This window comes from Hyaena hyaena, unplaced genomic scaffold (genome assembly GCF_003009895.1).
Source record: "Hyaena hyaena isolate Hyena2069 unplaced genomic scaffold, ASM300989v1 scaffold_26, whole genome shotgun sequence".
Taxonomy (NCBI): Eukaryota; Metazoa; Chordata; class Mammalia; order Carnivora; family Hyaenidae; genus Hyaena; species Hyaena hyaena.
Genome location: NW_024080658.1, coordinates 2,495,888 through 2,520,038, shown reverse-complemented (window position 1 = coordinate 2,520,038; position 24,151 = coordinate 2,495,888). Strand labels below are relative to the sequence as shown.

Sequence of the window (24,151 nt, the reverse complement as noted above, 5' to 3'; positions counted from 1 at the left end):
CACAGAATAATGGTTCTGGCCTGGGCAAGCTTCAGGCTTCTTCCAGCACAGCTGAGACCAGTTAGTTAACAAACTTTCATGGCATGGCTGATGGCTCTGGGATAAGAGAAAGGGGGAAATACAACTGCTATTTGATATGGAGATACTCAGGTATGATAGACCAAAGTCCTTTCTCCTGGGGTCCCTCTCTGGGCTTCCTGGCATGCCTCCAGGGCTGTCTTTCTATGTCAAAAGATGTTTGTCCTGCAAAAGAATGTCCTTGAACTTCTCTAGCCTCCTTTAAGTCCAGGCTCAGAGGTGACTTTTGTCATCCTGGGATTCATTTCCTTTTCCAGCATCAACTCCTTCTTGAGGTTACTGATAGTAGGAATCTCCTACATAGAAAGGGAGCCAGTATCCTACTCCAGGGTGTCACCTGGCCTTGGAATGAAGGCCAATCTTCATTCCCCTTTCCAGTCCTGCCCCAGAGCTCACTCTCTTTCCTTCGTGCAGAGGCTAGATAACTGAACTCTTGGCTCAGTTCATACTTAATTTCTATTCAGGCTCAAATGAGAGATAATCTCATAATAGTTATAATAATAATAATAGCAAAAATTTTTTCTTGTGTTTTCCTTGCCCCATGGCCTCTAAAGTCATCTTCGTAAAACATGCCACTACCTACTTCAAGTATCCCACTACCTACTTGAAGCCATTGTGCCCTCCCTGGCACTTATGAGACAAAATTTATGTTAGTATAAGCGACTCCTTATATGTGCTGGTCTTCTGTCCTGAGATGCTCTTTGCGCCTTTGTTTTTGCCCACTCAGTCATCATGGCCCAGCTCAAATGTGACTTCCTCTGTGGATACATCCTAGAACCTGGCTATATCCTCAAACCCCAGACATCAGCCAGAATCCCTCCTCCAGAGCCCCTTGACTCTCTGAGCCTTATTCCATCACATGGCAACACACAATAATTCTCTTCCAGTTCTGCTTTCCCTTCTGTCAAAGAGTCAGTCTCCAGTCACAGGAGTGGTAGTGAATGAACTAATGCTTACCTCACATTTTACTGAGTTCTTTTTTGTCTCCTTCAATCCTTACTATAGGTCTGTGAGATAAGTAGGACACATATGACTGTGATCTCTGATTTGTATATGAGAACAAGGGTTTCTGACTAGTCCATAGTCCCTTCATCAGCTGTGTGAGAGAAGAGGCAAGTAAACCCAGACTCTGGACTGTAGTCCCAATGCCCCTTTTCACTACTTTTTATTGCTTCCATTTTGACAGAAAGTAAACCCTGGTAGAAAAAGGGTCTTAAAGGAGACGAGGTCTGCCAAGGAGTCAGACCTGCAGAATCACTGGGACTCACAGGTAGGGCTGTTTGGTGCAGTGAGAACCCCGGGGTGTACTGTTGGCCAACTTTATGACTTGAGGGAACACTTTGATTAAGACAAAGTAGATGGGAATGGAGATATAGAGAAATACCATGAAAATGAATTTTATGCAAAACCAGACCACACTCAAAATCCAGTCTCAGGCACCACCTCACAGAGTGTCATTCCTTTTCAGCAGCCCTCTGGATTGCTCTAAGTGACGAGGGATTAATTTTATAAAAGTCTTGAACTGCTGCTAAGAGTCCTTTTTAAACCCGAAAGCAAAACAAACAAACATGAAGTTCTACAGAGCCGAGAATAAGCTCCAAGAGAGAGTGAGAGCATCGGAAATAGTTACTGGGATGGAGAAGGGGATCATGATGTACCTTGTTTCAAACCCCACCAGCATTGTCCACTCACCCACCTGCAGGTCTTGTGGGCAGTCAGCTTGGCTGGGGGTACTGGGGGCCGTTGCAGGGAAGACGCCAGGATGGGAGGGCTCAGAGCTATTTCAGACTCAAGGCTAACATTCACGGAGACCTTGAGTTACGTCATGAAAACTGTCTGGACTTTAGGCCCCCTTATGCCAAATGCGGTTTCCAGAAAAAGGATCCGCTGCATATTTGGAAGCCCATCAACCAAAAGTCGTCTCGTCACTTTCGTGCATGAGATCTTTTCATTTGTGAAGAGCATATTATTTTGCTTAATTATGGGCTTTGAGGAGATGGCATAGAGCAGCGGAAAAAGCATGAGCTGGGAGTCAGAGCGACCTGGGTCTGAATCATGGCTGTGCCATCCGCCAGCTGTGGGTCCCTGGCCTGGTGGGTCTCGGTCTCCTTGTACACGTATGGCTTGTAATAATGATCCATATCACAGAGCAGTTATCAGAATTGGATTGTTAATACGTGTCAAGAATCTTGTCCTATTCTGCCATTCAGATATTTAATAATCAGTAACTAGTATTAATAAAGTGCTGACCTTTAATATGGTAACGTTTGGTAAATGAGATGTCATGTTCACTCCAGAAATATATATGTAGTGGTATCTTATATATAACCTTCTATTGCTGGCAAAATACACTGTCTATGTTAAATTTCCATTTCCCAGTGGAACTTGCTGTATGAAAACCCCTCCCCAGGCTTACCTTTTTTTGGGGAGTTTTCTTAGATGGACCTCACTGGTGACCTACTGGTGCTGAATATTTATTGTTTATTTTGTAATCATCTATGTCATGATTAATTATGCTTTTCTTAAAGGTGCATAATTCAGGGTGCATCCTGAAAAGAGATAGGATTATCTCTATCATTTAATTGCTTAAGGCTTGAGTCTTCATCTCCAGTATGGGGATAATATTTAACCCATGTATCTTACAAAGGTTATTTTGGCCCCTGTGGGGAAAAAAATATCAGGTAAGATCATAAGTGGGAAAGGATTTTCTAAATTATAACAGATATATACATTCAACTTATGACACGAGTTTTGCTGTAGATCCTTTTGCAACAGATAGGAAATTTCTCTGTGCTGTGGCCACCTACCTGGGAGTCACCTTGAGGTTACTAAGAGCCTCTCTCCACCACCGGATGTTAGGAGATTGAGTAACTTTCTTGAGTAATTGTCTCCTCTGACTCACATTCTTTGTGATCTTCCATAGTGACCTGTGTGCTACTCAGGATGAGGAAGGAATTTCTCTCAGCAGTTGTTTAAGGGATAGCCCCAAACTTTCAGCTTAGTCTTTTTTTACACAACTTTTAGAACTATCTGAGTAGCCACAGAACAAATCTGTGCTGCTGTTGGATTTGTGTTTGCTGAAATATATTTTGAGTACATACTCTGGAAGAGCATAGAATTTGCAATTCTCTAATGAGATTTTGTTCATGAATACCCATCTCTCCTTAAGACCGAGTTGGGATGGAAGAGCATAGTTAACACATAGCCTGAGTATGAACAAGTCATCAAGAGATATTTTTTAGGTGTACTTGACCATCTTTCTTTCTTTACTTTCTCTGTTTCTGGTTTCTCTGTCTGTCTGTCTCTCACCTCCTCTCCTTCTCCCTTTCCCTCTCTCCCTTCCTTTTTCTCTTTTTAAATCCTTTTCCTTTCCTACTTCCCTTTGACTACACTCTTTACTAGTCAGTAGACCTACCGTGGCATTCTCAGGCATAAGTCATTACCTTTGTTAGATGTACTCAGAATACAACAGTTGCAGACATCTAGTCCAAGTCTGAAATACTAATCCTTTGCTCTGTATTATAATTACTTGGAGAGCCAAAAGATACTGTTACCTGGGCTCCAGTTGAGTTAATACCTCCAGAAAGGGCGGGGGGGGGGGGGGGGGGGAGAGTCTTGGGCCTGATACTCTTAAAAAGCTTCCAAAAAGATTCTAATGTGCATTCAGCTTACACTGGTTGAAGATATTTGGAGAGCAAAGATATGACAGGACTATTCTAAAAATAAACTAAAATAAGATTTATGGCTCAAAGAGCTGCAATCATGTGGTTTGGCCACACTTGCTTGTTTTCTATCCATCAAATAACAAGTTTTTTTTGAGAACCACAGAAAGAGTGGTTAGTTATGCCCAGGCAAAGCTTTTAGGTGAGTTTCAAAGATAAGACAGGTGCTACACGAAACGCTTTTATATGCATTACATTATTCAACCTTCTCAACAACTCTAGGGGGCCATATTATTCCTCCCAGTTTACAAATGAAGAAGCAGAAGCACTGAGGAATTGCTTAAACAGCTCAAGGTTTGACCACTAGTTAGAAGTGGAGCCAAGAGATAGGAATACAGGCATTGTGCAGTCTTCCTTTTAATTATCATGTGATACCTCCTCTCTGCATTGACAGATAAGAAGGAAAACACAGACATTTACTGGAGCAGTGGTTCTCAATCTTGGCTGCATATTAGAATCATTGGGGAAGCTTTGTAGAAACGTCCTTTGCTCAGGTCACACTTTGGACCAGTTTAACCCCCCAGACTCAGGAAAGGGACCCAAACATTAATATTTTTTAAAGTGTCACAGCTGACAAAATTGGACAATCCTGAATTAGAGGAAAGAGAGCAATATAAATGAGAGTCATCAGGATAAGCTTCATGGGTAATATTTCACCTGAACTTGGCATGAGACAGAGTAATGCCCTCCCCTACCAAAGATGTCCATTTCCTAATCTCTGGGACCTCTGAGTATGTTACCTTATATGGCAAAGGGGGATTAAGGATGCAGATATGTTAAGGTTGTTAATTAACTAATGTTAAAATGGGGAGTTAGCTTGGATTATTCAGGTGGACCCAATGTAATCACATGGGTCCTTAACTGTGGAAGAAACAGGCAGAGGAGGGAGAACCGGAGAGATGGTAACATGAGACGGACTTGGGCCAACTTAGCCTGGCTTTGAAGACAGAGAACAGACTCAAGGAAAGCAGGTGGCCTCTAGCTGGAAAAAATAAGGAAACAGGTGCTACCTCAGAGCATCCAGGATGAACACAGCCTTGCCAACACCTTCAGTTTAGCCTAGTGAAACTCATTTTGGACTTCTGACCTCTAAAACTATAAGAAAATTTATTCATATTGTTTAAACCTCTGTTAATAGTAATTTGTTTCAGTGGTATAAGAAATTAATACAGTGCCTTAAAAGGCACTTAAAAGGGTTTAGAGAAATTTGTGGTAGCATGAAAAATATCCATTTAACTGCAGATTTGAATTTCTGTGTATAAGTATATATGTGCTGCACCCCTCACACCTCTCCCCTATGCAATGCCTTTACAATGTAGGCATCTGTAGCCTGCAATTGAGCTTGGATTCAAACCCAAGACTCTAGAATCAGTGCTCATTCCAGTTACCATACTGTGTACTTTTCCTCAAGGCTAGAATGCTGGTGATTTTTCTGATCTCCACTTTGAGCAAAAAAGGCAAAGAAGCATAATGTCGCAGGGGACATGATTGCACAGAGAAAAAGTATTCTCATTCAAGCTGCTTAGAGGAACAAATCACCACTAATTACTTGGATGTTTAAGGAAGATTGATCTGATAGTTGTGTGCAAGAAAAATTGAAGTAAGTGAAGGTGGGGAAAGCAGATCAGTCAAGAAGTTCCTCAACAACTTAGGATTCTGATGGTTCGAATTCTAAATGACAGTGTTACATAATGGTGGTAGTAGAAGCAGAGAGGAGAGGATGAATTCAGGAAATCTAGATATGAAAATCAGCCCAGGGGAAATTATGCTACTTGAGAAGGGCAAAGGAAAGACAGCCAAAGAAAACTCCAGGGTTTCAGGCTTAAAGGGTGGTTGGTGGTATCCCTGATAGATCTGAAGGTGCTAGAAAACAGAACAAATCTAGAGACTGGGATGGCATAGGGTGATGGCATATAATAAAGAATTTTTCTGGCTTTTGTTCTTGGGAGGGAGACTCTAATCTGTGGACTATCCCAAGTCATTTTTATGCTAATGAAATGGCTCCCAGTAGGTCCCTAGATAATTGTAGTGTAGGGACTGGTCACAAGAAAGACCCACCATGTTGATTAGTGAGTTGGGACTTTGAGCTACCTTGACATCTGTGGCATAGAGGAGGGCTGGAAATTGAGTCCAATCAAACATGCTCATGTAATGAAACTCCAGTAAAAACTAGACAGTGGAGCTTCTTGGTTAGTAAACACATTATTGCTGTGATAGGTTTGGGGGTGGGGGTGATGCATGTGATTCCCCTGGGAAAGGGCATGGAAACTCCATATCTAGGACCTTCCCAGATCTTACCCCTAAGGGGATCCTTTATAAAAAGTACAGTCATAAGTATAGTGCTTTCCTGAGTTCTGAGAGTCAGTCTAGCAAATCATTGAAGCCAGGGATGTGGGGCACCCCTTTCTTTTGTAGCCAGTCTGTCCAAAGTTTCTGTGGCCTGAAGACCCATGAGACTTGTGGCTTGTAACCTCTGAAATGGAGGAAGTCTGGTGGAGGACTTTGCCCTTAACCTGCGAGGTCTATGTCAAACCTCTGGCTAGTGTCAGAATTGAATTCTGATAGTTAATGTCAAAACTGAATTCCTCCTCACCTTGTTGGGGTGGAAGCAGAATAGGGAGATAGTACATGATATAAATATCTGTGGGCAAAACTCAGAAGTGTGTGAAACTTGTTTCCCCTTCAACACGAAGGCCAAAAGAAAAAGCAGAGAACATTAAATACAACACCCAAAATACTCACATTGTGGTTCTTAATTGTCCATTGTGACTTCCCCAATGTCTTTGAGCCAGTGTGATATAATGAAATATCAGGGTGTCTTAAAGACAAAATGCAGTGCAAATGGGGTTTCCATTACTCATTTGCTATGAAATGGGCATGTAAGTTACTCTCTTTGGGCCATAGCCCTCTATCTTTAAAATGGTAATATTAAGCCCTAATTTGTAAAGCTGTTAAGAGACTGAACATAAGAAGGTAAGATCTTGGCACATGACAAATGTTCAGTGATTGTTATTTTCAACCATCCTTTAAGATTACTTCCAAATGGAATGGTTCTTTCTGAGCAAGATTTCCTTTCATCCAGTTCATCAAAAGGAAGTCAAAGTGATTGATGTGGCTTCACTGAACATTCAGTCAACTATCGGACTTTGGGGAGATATGCTGACTCAACCTCTCAAATGTCAGTGGCCATTAGAGTTTTGTCTGTAAGAGGGTCTTACTGTAATTGAAAATTCACCATCTCTGCTATGCGTGGGAAGGGAGGACATCCCTACAATGCCCATATCTGCTGAATCTGCAGTTCTTGCAACAGCTTGGCACCACATTTGTCCAAACTCATCTCAGCCACTGGTGCACTGTGTGGATACTCTGAACAGCCACCGGCACACCATAGGCTTCAATGACTTGCCCCAGGGAGGACCAGCATGTCTGGGGCCCCCAGTGAAAGCCAGGCCTGCAGATGCCTCCATGTCCCTTCAACTGCCTCCTCCTATCTCGCCTCTCTTCCCTTTTGTGGTAAAGTGGTTATAGCTCTGAATCAAATAACCAGCGTCGTTTCCTGGAGGAATGCCTGTTTATCATTTCCCTCAAATGATCACCCAAAATGGTTGGGTGCCATCCCTTATGTGAATTTTTCCCTTGTGAAGGAGTAAGTTTTAGAAAGCCCTTGCTTGCTATGCCAAGTGCTGTGATAGTAACTTCCGTGGGGTGACCAGATAAGCTTCTGTGGTTTTATTCCATCAGTTGTGCAGACAGGGAGGCTAAACCCCAAAGCAATTACACTGTTTAGGAGAAAAGACAGGATTTAAAATTAGGTGTACCTCACTTCCAATCCCTTTTTCCTTTACTGAAGGTTTATTAACCCATGCAGGCCTGCTTCTGAGAAAGACAGCTACTTATTTGGAGGTAGAATCTGCTCTTACTTTTCTTTTATTCCCAGATCCCATGAGATTTTATTTTTTCTAGAAACTTTATTATGATATTCCCTATTCTTTAAGTGTGGCTTAGTCAACAGAGCATATTTTCAAATAATTAGGAAAACATACCATGCCAGCTACACCCAAATGCCAGTCTATTGGCTTTAAGGTATTTTTTTATATCCAATCTCAAATCCATGGTTTGGATTTAGACAGAAATTTATTCTGGAGGCTTTAGCAAAGCTTACTTCTTTTGCCATCACCTCTTAGTAAGTAAATCCTGGATGCTTTCCTTGCCACGAGTGCTTAATGGCAGAGTACATCTTGTCACCGTCCAAAGCAGATCCTTTTGAGTGGCACATTCTCGTGGCTGGAGGGAAAAATATGATCCAGATCCCACAAAAAACAGATGGAGTTTTCCATGCAAAACCATTACTCTTGGATTCCTGGCTAGTGGATTTCTGTTTTTCAAAATTGTAGGGTTTTTTTTTTTTCTTTTTCCTTCTTGACTCTTGCTGTAATGTTTGATATCTCAAACTTAAATTCAAAGGTGTAATTGAGATAGACCATTGGAAGAATGTATAAGACTTGAGATAGTTGTGACTAGGTCTGGCAAATATTACACCCAGGCCAAGCAGTAGACAATAATAGAGGTCCCAGTAAAAGAATGGCAGATATCAGGGGAATTCAGCTGAAGGGTATGGGCATTTTGGAAAATGATGATGATATGATAACTGGGTTCTTGGAATTTAATGAGATGCTGTCTGTAATGGTCTTAAGTATAGGGCTTTGTTCCTTACAACTTCTCAATAAAGGGCATTTATAGTGAGTACCAGGGTCAATGTACAAACAATGGCAAATAAGATGAATCAGCAACTTCCTAGCTTTTGCCTTTATAAAACATTGTTTTCTCAGAACCAAAATGGACCTAGATCTCACAGGAAAGCACTTCCTAGACTGTAGAGATTATTATTATTGCTGTTGATAGTAATGCCATAACATCAGCATCAAGGGAGACAGTTAAACTGTCAGGCATTAAGTGCAATGACAGTTACATGCGCAGTGGAATTAAACACACCCCCAAGAGGATGCTGGTGGTCCCCCATTTTCATTAAGACAAGCACAAAGTTAAACAAGAATCTTGATAGGACTGAGGGGCTCTGAGTTTGGACAGCAGTGGTGCAATTTAATTTCTTGCAGCCTCATTTGGATCCTTAAGGATTAGATACAACAATATTTCCCACAATTGCCCAATAAGAACTCTAGCACTCCAGTCCTTACCGTGACTCAAAATTCATCCTGGTAGGATGCTAGAGAATGTATATTTTGAACAAATATCCCAAGTGATGCTTCTGATTCGGTCAGGTTGATAAACACTAGGATGGAACAATCTATAAAGGCCACCTACTCCAAAATCCCAAGAAAGTAGGAGTTTCTATTAAAGATAACATTTTTGCCCAATCTCAATGTCAGAGTGAGAGCTATTAAGTCCTGAAATTAGGTTCCATTGGCTCTGTGTGTGTACATGTGTGTGTGTGTACCTGTGTGGGCATGTGTGTATGTGTGTGCATGCGCATGTATGTCTGCTGTGTGTGTGTACATGTGTGTGTTGGAGGGAAATCACTATAGCAACAAGATGCTTTAAAAATGCTTAAATCCAAGGTCATCACTCTCCAGGAGGGTTTAGGAATGGCTGGAGAAGGTAGGAGAGATAAACAGATGACCTCGTGTTGTCTCTCAGAAACCTGTGATTCCATGAGAAGGACACAGGTTTTATGCATGATCTGTCCTGTTTACCTCCTCTTGTCTGAAGTCAGTGAGTCATGAAAAACCAAAATTGCTATTGAAATGTCAATTTGGAAGACGTCTTTGTTTTAGTTAGAAGGATTTTTGTGGAAATATGACTTAAGCTTTTGTGTCTCAAAAGATGAGGTGGATTTCCCTGGGAAAAGACTCAAGAAAACCCAAGGAAATGGGAGACTTATTTTGTATTTAATATTTGGAAAAAGACAGGAATCTCAATCCATTAGTCATAACCAAATGCCCAGTGATGGTGCTTCTCCTCTGATGACTGTCCTGGAAAGATTAATCGTTCTTTACTGTGACCTTTCCTTTCCACTCTGGGCTCCCACCTGCAGTCTGAGTTGCCTATTTACCTCATGGCTGAACTGTTCTAATGGTCAGCTCTTCTGGTTTAATAGTCTCTAAACTATTTCTGCTCTAATCCATTCTATATGCTTCTGCCACAGTAATCTTCTTGAAATTCTGCCTTACAAACATCAATATCTTTCCTAAAACTTCAATGGTTCCTACTATGTTTATAAGCAAATTTTATGAAATAAAAGATTCTCAGAAGGATAGAACCTCACAGCCATTTCAGTTAGCTCTTCAAATCCAAACAACTTTGTCTGGCAAGCAAGTACATCTTATTTACTCTCTATATTAATCAGGACTCTTGTTTATGAATTACAGGAACTGACTTGGGTGAAAGGGAAGGTCATTGGTCCATGAAACTAAATAACAGGAAGAAAAGATGTGGCTAGAACCAAGGGCTTGAACATCATCAGGATTCTTTGCTTGTCTCTTTTCCCTAGTTCTCTCTGATAGCTCTCTTTCTCTGTGCCTCTGGCAGCTTAGGCTCACACTTTTATGGATTTTCATTGGACAGGAAAAAAATTGTCTTTAAGTAATTCCAAATGTGCAGACATCCTAATGAAGGTCTTTCACTAAATGCCCTGGTGTAGCAATGGGAAGAGTTGGGTGCATAGAAAGAGAGGCTGTTATTGTCAGACCCCACTGGAATTATGTGGTTGAGTTGGGGGTTGGGGGTGAGAGAGAGCAATTCCCTAAAAGAAGGAGGTGCTGACCAGACTAAACCAAAGAGTTCTGGGTAGATAAAGCAGTTAGTTTTACAACCCACAGTGTGCTATAATAAACTTCTTCAAGCTTATTTTATTCTACTCTTTAAACTTTTATATAAACTACATGAGTCTAGACAATGTTTCCTCAACATGTTATGTACATTTTAGCCACTATGGCTTTTCCAATACTATTCCTTATGTCTATATCCCACTTCCTTCTCTCTGCCTAGACGTGACCACAAAACCTAGCTGAAGTTACTGCTTCTTGGCCTACCCTGGGCTTCAGAGATGACATTTGATGAATGTGCTATGTTTATGCAATTCAATTGGTACTAAGTATATATTGTCTGGTATTAGCAATCACTCTGCCATGTGTATATCTTGTCCCTCCAACTCTCTTGTAACCATCTTCAGGAAGATGTATTTAAACTCACCTGCAGAAATAAATGCTGCTGGTTATTATTACTATTAAATCCCTGTTTTATAGTTTCCTAGGTGTGAAGAGAGAGAAATTTGGAAAATAACAGCAAGAAAGTCAAAGAATTAGAGCATATGGTATTATTCAATATCAATGGTCATCATGACACTAATTGAACTGGTAGCAGCCTCTGTTTTTGAGCTTTAATCAAGGGAAGATAATAATAAAAGTTTAACCCTTAGGTTGAGTTTGGGTATCAGTTAGGAAACATCTTCAGAGGTACAAAATAATTCGAAAAGAAGCTACTTCCAAGGCTATCAGTCTCTGCATTGGCAAAGAAGAACATAGAGTTTTCTGTTCTCAAAGCTTTCCTTTTCTCTTACACCAATTTCTACACCTGAGTATATAAACACCTTTGTGTTTGACAGGGATGGTCTCACAAATAGCAAATTAAAATAACTCAAAACTATGCTCCTGGGAGTAATGATGGCTTACCACTGTATCTCTTGCTTAGAACTGAGTATAAAGTGCACTGTACTGAGTACTATAATTTGGCAGTCAAATATTATTTTCAATGAATTAACAAATTGGATTTTCAACATATGAATAAAATACTGAAGATAGTCTATTGGATAAGATGCTTAATAAAATAAGTGGAACAGATTCATGGTTCATAAGTAAAAACTTATGAATATTTTACATGACCAGTCTAGAATAAGTATTTTCAAATTATTTCTTGGTCTATATCCTTTAGTCCATAATACTAATCCATCAAAAATATTTCACAGCTTGTGTAGGTTTCTGGATGAACAAGGGGACACAGTGTGTTTGGACTCATGAGGGTAGTTTAAACTCCCACCCAAACTGTCACATCAAATTTTTAAATGACAGAATTGACCAGTTCTAGCATCCTCTTGGGAAGGATGCAAAGAGCTGGAATTGGTGATGTTCTCAAACTTATGACAAGCAAACAAGCAAACAAACAAAAAGCAACTAAATTCACTTTCATGACTTAAAAGAAAATAAAAAAAAAAACATTGGCTGCATAACACCAAGAATGAACCCTAATGTAAACTGTGGACTTCAGATGATAATGATGTGTCAGTGTAGGTTCTTCAGCAGGGGGTATTGATAGTAAGGGAGGCTGTGCATGTGCGGGACCAGGAAGGATGTAGGGAATCTCTGTACCTTCCTCTCAATTCTCCTGTGAATCCCAGACTTCTCTTAAAAAATAGTCTTAAAACAAACAAGCTAGCCAATCATGAGAGACCTGAGGTCATAAAACAAATATGGCCCAAAATCTAAAAAGAGATAGTGATTCCAGGGAGAGAGAGCCTACAAATTTGTGCCTCTCTTCGAGGGTAGATGAAACTGTACGTGAATAGGAAGAGCTCAGCTAAGAGAGCTTGGAAGTTGGTGAAGGCTATGTGTGGGCTGGTGGAATAGTGTAGAACTGGGTGCTGCAGAAATTGGAAGAGTATTTGCCCTTTTTGTTGCTTTGCAACCTTGCAAGCTTCTCGGGGGAAATCTGAAATTGGTCCCCATACATGGAGAGCAAGGGGAGAGTGAAGAAAGACACAGACCACTCTAAGTAGTAGGTGTCAGTCCTAATTAGTAAGAGAATTACATACAAGGCTTGTCTTGGGTAGCTGCAAAATATGTAAATCTCTACACTTGCCCACCAGATTCTTAACATTTCTATAGAGGCATTAATGGGGGATCCATCATGTATTCAGTCCCGATGGTCCCAATAACCCATTTCTCTCCTGGGCTACACCCTAGAAATGTCTCCCAGTGTAGGAATGGTGGGAAGAATGTATGTTCCAAGGAGAGGGTCTAGGTGATGAGTCTCCAGTTGTCTTCTGTTCAGCTCTCAGGTCAACCAGTGATCACATCCACGTGATAACCTACTTCAACATTTTTGCAGGCTCCTTCTCCAAGAACTCCATTGAGCACTCACAGAATAGATTAGAATGAACCATAAGATTCTGGAGGGAGGGGAACTAGCCCTATAGGGTGAAGTAAGACCCCTCACCCAGACAAATGAAAACATCAGTGTGGCAGGGGGAAAGGAAAACCAGCTGGTTCTGGAATGATGGTCCTGCCCGCTCATTACAGCTGACGAAAGGGAGCAGGATGCAAATAAAGTCTATTCTTGGGGCAATGGGCAGAATTAAGTGCAACCCACAACCGGTGGACTTCAAATGACAAATAACAGCAAAATGCTGCTAGACAAGGGATAAGAGAGGAGTAAGAATGTGCAGACAGAAACTTTTATTTTTAATGTTTATTTTTTAAAAAGATAGTGTGAGTGGGACAGAGGCAGAGAGAGAACAAGACATGGGATCTTTAGCAAGCTCTGAGCTGAGAGCAGCAAGCCCATCGCAGTGCTCCAACCCACAAACTGTGAGATCATGACCTGAGCTGAAGTCAGACGTTCAACTGACCAAGCCACCCAGGTGCCCCATTTTGTTTGTTTGTTTGTTTGTTTGTTTTCAGGCAGAAGATTTTTGATGAACAGCTCAAGGGGAAGATCTAAAACTCAAACAAGCATTGCTCTGATATACATCACCACAGAAACAAACTATTGGAATTTGAGACCTCTGAGGCACTGAGTATAACCATTGCAAAAAGAAAGAGAAAGAAAGAAAGGAAGAGGAGAGAAGAAGAAAGGAAGAGAAAGAAATGGACAAAATCGGTGAATTACTAATTGGATTAATGCAAAGCCTTCCATTATAATTCTAGCAGAAGGAAAGGCATGCCCATATCCAGGAATATAAACTCTTTACCCTGATTTCTACTGACCTACTCAACATATGTGGCTTTTAATAAAAAAAAAAAAAATGAGACATACAAAAAAGCCAGAAAAAGCCAGTATACTATCACGTGACAGAGTAATCATCAGAAATAATCTTCAGCTCTACTATAAATTGCAAGTAATTAAGACAGAGTGATGTTGGTGAAAGGACAGATTTACAGATAAATGGAACAGAATAGAGAATCCAGAAATAGACCCACACAAATGTCATCAACTGATTTTTAGCAAAGATGCAAAGGCAATTGAATGGCAAAATGCTAGTCTTTTCAATAAATCATGTTGAAACAACCCAAACCATGTGTAAATAAGGGGGGGAGGGGCTTCGATACATATCTCACATCATATATAGAAATTAACTCAGTTATAAAGGTAAATGTTAACAGTAATTAGTCATGCTAATATCATTGGCCCTGATACAATGTGAGAAGTGCCATTAACTACGCGATATTCTCCCCCCAGATCCGTAACATTGGTCTACTCGTGAGAAAACATCAGAAAGACTGATACTGAGACACATTTTACAAAATAGCTCACTAGGAATACTTCACATCATCCTTTCAGTGATTCTGTCAGTCTAAAGTTGTTTTAAAATTGAAAGTGAAAAAAAAAAAGAGAGAAACAGACGTGAAGTCATATACCATATCTCCCTTCAAGGATAAGGTTGAGGTAGAGTGAACCAAAGTAGCAATGAGGGAAGCCAATCAAATTAGCATTTCAGTGATTTATGCTTGATGCCATTAACTTTCCAATGTTTCTTAAACCTAGCTGGTGCCAGTGGGCCATTTCATTTTCTGTAAATAGGAACTCTGGCAGAAGAACTGGAGCTTCTGGAGGGGAAATGCAGGTTCCTTGTTAACTACTGTTCTGCTGCTTAAACCTTCAGCACTTAATTCCCACAATTTTTTCCACTTCAAGTATTGCGATGGTGGGGTTCTGATTCTCCAGGTTTTGAGCCTCTTGACTTTGCCTCTGCTTTTGAGTTTGTGTGGTGTTCACATAGATCTGTCCTTCTGTCAAAGTGGCCATAATGGATGTGATTTCACAAAGGTAGGACTGAGCAGTGCCAATGCCACACTCTAAGTCATAGTCATACATTTATAGCCTGCAAAATGATGGGACGGAATAGACCCTGTTCACAACAATGCCCCCTTCTTGGGAATTGCAACTGAAAAGACAGATGGTCACTGGCCATGCCTCTACACCAATGCTAATCTAGAGGAACCAGAGTCTCTATTCCGGGGAGTTTGAAATTTTGAGCTGAAAGATACAGAAATGAAAGACTAGTAGAAAGTGTAGGAACTTCTGCCCCCAAGGGTCCCTGAGTTATTTTAATTCTGTTATTTCTCTGTGGCTTGGATATAACCCATATTAATTTTCTGTAGTTGTTGTGGTAAATTACCATGCACTGAGTGGCTAAAAACTTTTCTTTCCTTAATAGACATTAACAATAATTCTTTTATACTTCTGGAGGCCGGAAGTCCAAAATCAAGTTGTCAGCAGTACTGTACTCACTATGGAGGCTCTAGGGGAGAATTTCTTCCTTGCCTTCTGTAGGTTCCTGGGTTTATGGCTCCATCATTCTCGTCTCTGCCTTTGTCTGCACATCATCTTCTCCTGTTGTCTTTCCCCTTTGTGTGTGTCTCAGAGAGACACCTGCCATTGGATTTAGGGCCCATCAGGATGATTTCCTCATCTCAAGATCCTTAATTACCTCCACAAAGACCTTTTTTCTAAGTAAGTTTTGGGGGTTATGATGTGACTGTATTTTGGGGGCACACCATCATTCGACCCAATACCCCACTCTTCCGATTATTTCCTCAAACTAAGTAATGTCTGTTTCCCTTACTTGCAACCAAAAAACCTTAGAGTCTTTCGATGCTAGCCGTGACCGTTGCAAGTGGTTTGTACCACCTGTATACGAAGCTGGATTTCAGAGATTCTCCAGTTTCAATGTAGTAAGTGTCACTTTGGAACTTACTGAAGGTGCAAGTTTATACCTGCCACCCCAGTTTCTCCATATATTGGCCCAGGAATCTGCATTTGTAACAATTCTCATGTGGTCCCAATGATAAAAGAACAGGAAAAATTATGAAAGCTCAGACCCTTTAATATCTGATTCAAATAAAAGCGAGAGGAAAAGTGATGAAAAATAACTTGAAAACTTTAATGATATTGTTTATATAGTAAAAACATAAAATCTTTTAAATAAGGTACATTCAGTTTCTCAGAGCATCTAATATTCAGATAATTTATATTTCATATACTTTCCAACATTAAACAATTGACTAAGTAATGCATTTTCTAAAAAATGATATTACAACTTATACAGGTAAAAGTATATTACAAAAATACTCCACATAGGAAGAATTGCAGTACCTATTAAGAAATGCTATAAACTTCCCATTAAAAAATATACTTTATCTCTCATTTGTCATAATAATAAACAGAATATATATTTTCCTTTCTAAAATTGTCTTACACAATTTCCCCTTAGGATTATAATATGTACAAACCTTATATCTGAATGAATATAAATAGAAATACTGTAATAGTGTTACAGATATATTAGTAACTTTTACAGAAAAAAAAATATGGCTTTCTAATAAAAGCCTCTAGCACAGCTGAAATCTCAAAGCTATTTAAGTTAGACATTCCCATATTTAGTATGGCACAATGGAATCTAGTTTCTTATTTCCAGTTGAATTACTGCAAGCAGTAATAAGGGAAAATATAGTCAGTAGATACTGGACCAGATCTATCAGTTAGATAAACCATATGGGGTTAATTGAACTTTTGGAGGAGATGTTAGTTCTTTTTCCACACCATTGTTTCTTTTTGTGCCCTGTGGCCAAATCTAGTCCTTGGTGATGAGAAAGAAATCATTGTATCCCCGTCAAGTGCCTGAGAAACAGTTTACTCATTCATTGGATCCCGTCTATTGTGAGGAAATAGCCCAGTGACCATTTCCGGTTATAAGCAGCTTATTTTTACTGACTGGACCTGGTTCCCTATCATTTCCAAAAATAGCTTCTGATATAATCTGTACATGGTGAAGCTGTGAAGGAACCTGATGGTCTTCTTCAGGCTCTGAGTGACGGTTTTGGGGAAGTGGTATGTTTTCAAGTGCTTCAGGGCATGCATCAGGGCCTTAAGAGTGTCTTGGTCGCCATTTTTTATTCTCCACAGGCTGAGCAGCTTCAGAATCTGTTCACTTGATTTGCATACCTTCACAGTTTTCTCAATGTCTTCTGTGGTGACTTTCTTCCCCGGCAAGCTTTCCATCAAGCTGCGAAGCTGCTCGAAGGTAAGGTTTGTGTGTCCAATGTGCCGCTGTACGCTGTTTTCACATAGGTCGATATCTGCTTAAAGCAAAAGCCCAAAGAGAGGTTCACATAATGTATATTCTAAAGCCACCGCCACAAAACTACTGTGAGGCAAAAGGAGGTTCTCCCAGAATTTCATCAACTTATTTTAAGGATAACCTTCTCCTTCTTTTTTAATGGGGGGGGGACATGGGGAGGGCTAAGTGATGCTAGTTATTTTTGAGAACTGAATTGAATTTTATTTCTTGTTATAAATGATAATATGCTTTATGTATTCTAGGTATCCAACAAAGCTTTGTGAAAAGCCCTAATTTTGGAAATGAACAGTAAAATACTATAAACACATCACTCTATTTTCTAAGAAAACTTAGAAAAATTAAAACCATACCATTTCAGAAAAGTAGAAATATAAGTATTCAAGTTAGCCATTTTGTAATATAAACTTTCATTAGTTGATATCTGATATATACCGTATTTGAAGAGTTAGGTGTGACAAATGGTCTTTAATAAATAGCACCGGAGGGTTACTACCAGAAGAAGATCTGAAAACCCACTAATATGAGGAAAAAGAATGATAGGATCCATATGGCCTAGAGAATGTTTCAGTAATGATCTAGGACATAAACATAAGACGGAGTATCTAACATTTCCATTAATGTTATGACATGAGTCATTTACTGTCTGTGAGCCCTAAGGCAAGTCAGTTCATCTTTTTGGGCTGGAATGTCCTTATTTATAAAATAGAGAATTTGGCTGCTTCCAATTCTAACAGTCTCTGATTCTCTATCCCACTCACTCACCCACCCACCCCCTTTTTTTCCTGCTTCGGGGCTAATTACACTTTCAAAGAATATATTCTGTTTGCCAAAAACAGAAGAAAACTTTACTCTTTGCTCAAGTGAAAGCATTCAGCTGTCAAAGATCTCAGTGTCCTAAAATCTGTTGCCTCAGTTTCAGATGGTGGAGACTTTTAGGGAAGCATAGGACTCCATAGTCATCTAACTACTAACAGGTAGAGAGCAGATGGTTTCTCACTGACATCATCTGAGTCATGAAAACCTTCTTCCTTCTTTTTATTCATTGAAAGAGAGAGTATGTGTGGAAGGGGTAGAGAGAGGGAGAAAGAGAGAATCCCAAGCAGGCTTTGCACCATCAGTGCAGGGCTCAAACTCATGAACTGCGAGATCGTGACCCAAGCTGAAGTTAGACGCTTAACTGACTGAGACAACCAGGTGCCCACACACAGTTTCTAAAAGATTCTTTATAAAACTTTAAAACATGAGAGCTCTTGGTTTTAACTAGCCCTTTTCTCTAAGAAGCCAGAACATTTTAAAGACCTCATCTCATTAATCCTCACAGCATATGCTATTAAAATGGTAATTTTAAAATAGGCTATGTTGTGAGGATTAATGAGAGGACATCTGTAAGACACTTGGAGGCTCTCGGGAGAGAATTAACAAATAAATACAACATAGCTTCTTGGAGGAAATGAAAGATAAGATCCAAAGAGTTTAAAGAACATCCAGGTAGACCAGAGGGGATGCTAATAAAACTGCTAAGGGAGATGGAAGTGGAATTCCTGAGGTCCAGTATTTGACATGGATTGTCTTTCATTTTAGGGTGTTCACACACTTTATTTTTTTTAATGTTTTATTTATTTCTAGGAGAGAGAGAGAGCGTGAGCAGGGGAGGGTCAGAGAGAGAGGGAGTCAGACTGAAACAGGCTCCAGGTTCTGAGCTGGCAGTCAGCACAGAGCCCAACGCGGTGCTCGAACCCACGAACCCCGAGATCATGACCTAAGTGAAAGTTGGACACTTAACCGACTAAGCCACCCAGGCGCCCCTGTTCACACACTTTAAAAAGAAGTTGGGGTATGAAGAAAAAGGGGTGCCTGGGTGGATCAGTCTGTTAAGCTTCTGACTCCACTTGGGCTCAGATCCCGATCTTGCACTTTGTGAGTTTGAGCCCCACATTAGGCTCTACACTGTCAATAAGAGATTCTCTCTTGCTCTCTCTCTGCCCCGCCCCTGCTCTTACTCACTCCCACTCTCTCAAAATAAACAAGCTTAAAAAAAAAAAGAAGTTGGGGTGTGGAGGAGGTGAGAATAAAACATTACATGACCGTTTTAGGGATCACTTCTACACGATCGATTAGTCAAAACATTTTTAGTCCAAGAATAATTCTAAAAGGCAAATATCATCCACACAACTAAATAGGTACATAGTCTTCTTCTTGTTTATGATAAATGAGTGTCTTTGATTTCTGATCAGTCTGTGTGTTTCAGGTTACCATACCTTGGAAGATCTTCTTGACTATATCTTGATCTTTGTTTTGATGTTTCCATAACTTCAGTAGCTGGAAGGTTTGTTCTTGTGAACTGTGTTGCCGCTTTATTCTCTCCATGGCCTCTGCGTTTACCCTGGTGCCTGGCAAATTGTCCACCAGGATGTTTAGCCAATTAGGGGTGAATTTCGTAGGAACAGCAAACCTGAAGAATGCCTCCTCGCACAGGGTGACATCTAAAAGCGGGCAAACCGTGAAGATTTACTTAACAACTGAATTCTTGGAAGTCTATATAAATAAATAAATAAATAAGCCAACACCATAGGGGTTTTCAAAGTACAGTATGTTAAAATGGGAAGTTTGAATAAAATCAACCCTTTGGTGGCTGATTGTCAACCCAAATGGGCTTATGTCCTTAGGGCATTTGAGGGGGGGGATAGTTTAACAAATGTCTAACAAAAATATTGCTGTAAATGAATTGCAGCAAAAATTCTATGACTCAGTGTACACATTAACGTTTTTTTTTTTAATGTTTTATTTATTTCTAGGAGAGAGAGAGAGACAGCGTGAGCAGGGGAGGGTCAGAGAGAGAGGGAGTCACAGACTGAAACAGGCTCCAGGCTCTGAGCTGGCAGTCAGCACAGAGCCCGACGCGGGGCTCAAACCCACGAACTGCGAGATCATGACCTAAGCGAAAGTCGGACGCTTAACCGACTAAGCCACCCAGGCGCCCCCACATTAACGTATTTTAATGTAGATCTTAAATATCCTATTAAAAGTTTAGCTAGCATCCACAGGTTACTTGCAAATCAGTGTCAAAACAAATATAAGTACTGTGTTTCTAGGACCTGGAAAAGCAATCTGGAGTAATATATTGTTTTCTGCACACACATAAACACATAGTTTACCTTTAAGAATAAGGAGGGATATAGATGTAGAAGCATATTTTATGTGGAAAAATAAGAAAATACAAAAAATATGTCATTTAGAAAAGAGGTACAATGGCCTGAGTGTCTGGGTAGAGTCCATTTATCCCAGGGTTAAGAGTTTGTCTTTGGATTCATCAGACCTGGGTTTGAATTCTGACTCTGTCACTTCACCACCTGTACTGAACCTGAGCAAACTTCACAGTGTTTTTGTAAAGAGTAAAGCTCACGTAGCAAAAGTACCTGGCACATAGTAAATGCTCAATAAATGATAAAAATAAAATTAGGGGCACCTGGGTGGCTCAGTCGGTTAAGTGTCCAACTCGTGACTTCAGCTTGGGTCAGGATTTCGTGGTCATGGAGTTAAGCCTCGTGTCAGGCTCGGCACTGAGCGTGGAGCCTGCTTGAGATTCTCTCTCTCTCCCTCTACCCCTCCCCTGCTCATATGTGTATGCATGTGTTCTCTCTCTCTCTCTCTCTCTCTTTCAAAAATAGGTAATTAAAAATAAATTAAATAAAGAAAAGAGGTTTTTTAAAGTTAGAAGTCACTCCTCTTGTTACCCCTTCCCTCATTCCACTGTTTGAAGAAGAAAGCAAAAAGGCTGAATGACTTGTCTAAGATTCTGATTACATGGTGAAGAAATGTTGGAAGTGGGTTGGAATCTTAACTGTCTCAGCCCCATTCCTATGTTTCTTATTCTACTATGTCATATAAAAAGATGCTGGGGGAAAGTCAAGGTGCTACAAGGCAGGTCATCTTCGGTGTGATGCATCCTTGATAGAAGGTCTGAGATTAGTCTAGTGGTTGGAATGAAAAGGTGAGGACTCCATCCTGACAAGTGTCTTCACCAACATGGGATGCATTCACATAATGCACTTGGAGCTAGTGACCCTTCCTGAATACAGAGTTTAGGACAACCAGAGGAACTTAGAACTTGTGTGCTATACAGGCAGTAATACCACTGATGATAAAGCCAGTTTCGTATTTTCTGATTTGTTATCAGTTTATGTCACAGTGCTTCTTAGTTGCCAATTTTTATTCTTAAAAGTGATAAAAACGCATAGCTTACCAAAAAACCTCTACAATTTGGACTACTAGTTTGGCCTTAGACATAATCTTTACACCATCCCTTTCCCCATGGGTAAGGTTTGATTCAAGTGTGAAAGGCAGAAAGCCAAGTTTGGGAGCACAGTCATGACACAGGGAGACCTCTGGAGAGATTTTGACTCGGAGTGTTAGCAGCGACGCATAGAGAACAGAGAATGGTTTTCTCTGGTTAACCTTCAAGAATGGGAAAACAGGAATTTCACTAAGAAGGTAGCCAGAGGGTCTTGTATTCAATTCAAAGGCGGTACGAAAAGGCTGACATTGTGAAATATAATTACCTATTGCACATTTTTGAGGCGATTCACTGTTTCCAGAACACACATTGTCATGAGTTGCGTTTCCTTTCTGAGTTAGAAGGAGCCCAAATGCACTGCAGTTTGTGTGTTTTCTACAGGGTGCTTTAGATGATGTCTCATTCGAGAAGAACCCATCTGCACATCTCTTGCAAACTGTATTTCGCTCCGGGGTTCCTACAGAAAATACCAAGCAATTTAGCACCTTTTTTCCCAAGCACTTTCACAGCAGACATCCTCTAAATAAAGACAGCCTTGGAAAGACTTTTCACTTGGTTTTTACTGCTACTATTATGTTGCACAGAACTTGAGGCATTTTGATTTTTCCCTTCATTAGACAGAAAGAACAAAACTTCTGCAGTTAGTAGTCCTTCAGGCAGTCTCCCATCCCTATCATTCAGACACAAATGTGTTTTGCTGTTACCTACAAAACACGAGATGAGAGGAAAGGAAGAATAAGGGTGTTTATCTGTCCCGCCTGTGCGGGAAGCATCGGTAAGGTCTTGTTGTCAACCATAATTCTTCACCCATTTCTTCTGGAAAATCAAGAAGATAACTGCTCCATACCTGCTGTAATGTTATTCTTTGAGATCACTACCCACTGAATGCCATATCGTTAAATTCCAATCGATGCCTACTGAAGTTCTGTCTTTCCCAAATCCTAATTGTGAAGCAACTCATAAGTATGCTAACCTTGAGAAGTAAAAATTTACAACATTATAACAAACTTTTGAAGGTGGCAATAAAGTTGGTCACTGACTCCAAAGCGTAAGACTGCAGTTAAGCTACACAGTAAATGCGAGATGATATACTGTTTGCTTAAACTGTCGAGCTTTAAAAGAGCACAGTCGTTAAAATTTCAGGAAAGGGTGATTGCAAGGGCATTTTATTTCATGGTGGAAAGATACTTGATAAGTATGGAGAACTCACTGGTTAGAAAAATTTGAACCAGTCAACAACTAAAGATTAATACCTTCAATCCCTTGGCTCTATTATGTGTGGATAGATTATACATTCCAGTGTATTTGCATATGAAAATACCTCCATCTAGTGTAAGCCAGTTGAACAGATTCAGACTTCAATATTCAAATGTAGCTTTTCCAGGCCAATTCTGGCTCAGGGGAGATAACAAATACAAAAAGGACACCATGAAAGCTACAGAAAGTTAATAAACTTCATTTATTAAAAATGCAAACCTCCCACCTCATGGTATCAAAACCAGAAGAGAGAAAGAAAGAGAGCAAGAGAAACAGAGAAAGGACGGGAGGGAGGGAAAGACAGAGAGGAGAGGAGAGGAGAGGGGAGGAGAGGAGAGGAGAGGAGGGGGGGAGAGAGAGAGAGAGAGAGAGAGAGAGAGAGAGAGAGAGGCGCCTGGGTGGCTCAGTCGGTTAAGCGTCCGACTTCAGCTCAGGTCATGATCTCACGGTTCATGGATTCGAGCCCCGCGTCGGGCTCTGTGCTGACAGCCAGCTCAGAGCCTGGAGCCTGTTTCAGTCTGTGACTCCCTCTCTCTCTGACCCTCCCCTGTTCATGCTGTCTCTCTCCCTCTCTCAGAAATAAACAAAACATAGAAAGAAAGAAAGAAAGAAAGAAAGAAAGAAAGAAAGAAAGAAAGAAAGAAAGAAAGAAGAAAGAAAGAAAGAAAGAAAGAAAGAAAGAAAGAAAGAAAGAAAGAGAAAAGGAAAAGAAATAAGAAAAGAGAAGAAAAGAAAAGAGAAGAAAAGAAAAAAGAAAAGAAAGAAAAGAGGAAGGAGAAGAAGGAAGTTAGGGGAAAAAAGAGAGAAATAAAAAAGGAAGGAAGGAGCAAAATGATTTGGCTCTAGTTTTAGCTCCTGCTGCTTCTAACAGGATTGATGATGATGAATTGACCAGTAAAAGTGACAAAGGGCTAGCAGAAGAAAAAAGAGAAAGGTTAAACTACAAGCCTAAAATTTTCACATGCCATTTCCAGCATTGCAGTGACATCATGTTAAGAAAAAACTTACACAGAAGTCTAATTTTTTGTTTCAAGTACTTTCTTACTACACCTCTCCCCTTAAGTGGGACCCAGCTCCACACCAGTTCCTACAATACCATAAACAGAGGTATTTGGGTGAGAATTCCATAGTATTCATTCATTGCTAACACACTGGGAATCAGTGGACTTGGCCATCTGGAGCCAAGTCTCCCTCTGCCAACTGCCGCATGTTCTGGAAAGCAAACTGCACGAAGAAGAATCTTGTCATTCTTCAGATACATATGGAGGGCTTAGGTCTTGCCATGCATCCCAATGAGAAAGTCAAAGGCAAGACATTCTTTTAGGTAATGTCACTGTAAAGTTCTTTAACAAACAGAATCCAAAAATAATGGAAGTGAATGTTTCTTAATACATTTGGAAGCTTTATGTAATGACCTTTCTGAGCAGG

The 24,151-nt window shown here is 40.3% G+C and overlaps 1 protein-coding gene and 2 long non-coding RNA genes across 4 annotated transcripts in view; 2 read left to right on the top strand and 1 right to left on the bottom strand.

Moving 5' to 3' along the window:
* Positions 1-13,837, top strand: part of LOC120228666 — a 247,575-nt gene extending 233,738 nt beyond the window's left edge. For both annotated transcript variants that reach the window (XR_005527554.1, XR_005527552.1), the window contains one exon: positions 13,493-13,837. This is a non-coding gene — a long non-coding RNA (uncharacterized LOC120228666). The remainder of the gene's footprint in view (positions 1-13,492) is intronic.
* A 1,533-nt stretch (positions 13,838-15,370) lies between these two features.
* On the top strand, positions 15,371-17,537 carry LOC120228667. Its single transcript, XR_005527555.1, has 3 exons — positions 15,371-15,545; positions 16,998-17,115; positions 17,415-17,537. It is a non-coding gene; the product is annotated as an uncharacterized LOC120228667 (long non-coding RNA).
* TNFRSF11B (TNF receptor superfamily member 11b) overlaps positions 16,563-24,151 on the bottom strand; it is a 29,421-nt gene continuing 21,832 nt past the window's right edge. The window contains exons 3-5 of the mRNA XM_039227210.1: positions 21,732-21,923; positions 19,431-19,655; positions 16,563-17,170 (exon numbers count right to left, since the gene is read on the bottom strand). Of these exons, the coding sequence (XP_039083141.1) occupies positions 16,782-17,170; positions 19,431-19,655; positions 21,732-21,923 (806 nt within the window). The 3' untranslated portion in view covers positions 16,563-16,781. The remainder of the gene's footprint in view (positions 17,171-19,430; positions 19,656-21,731; positions 21,924-24,151) is intronic.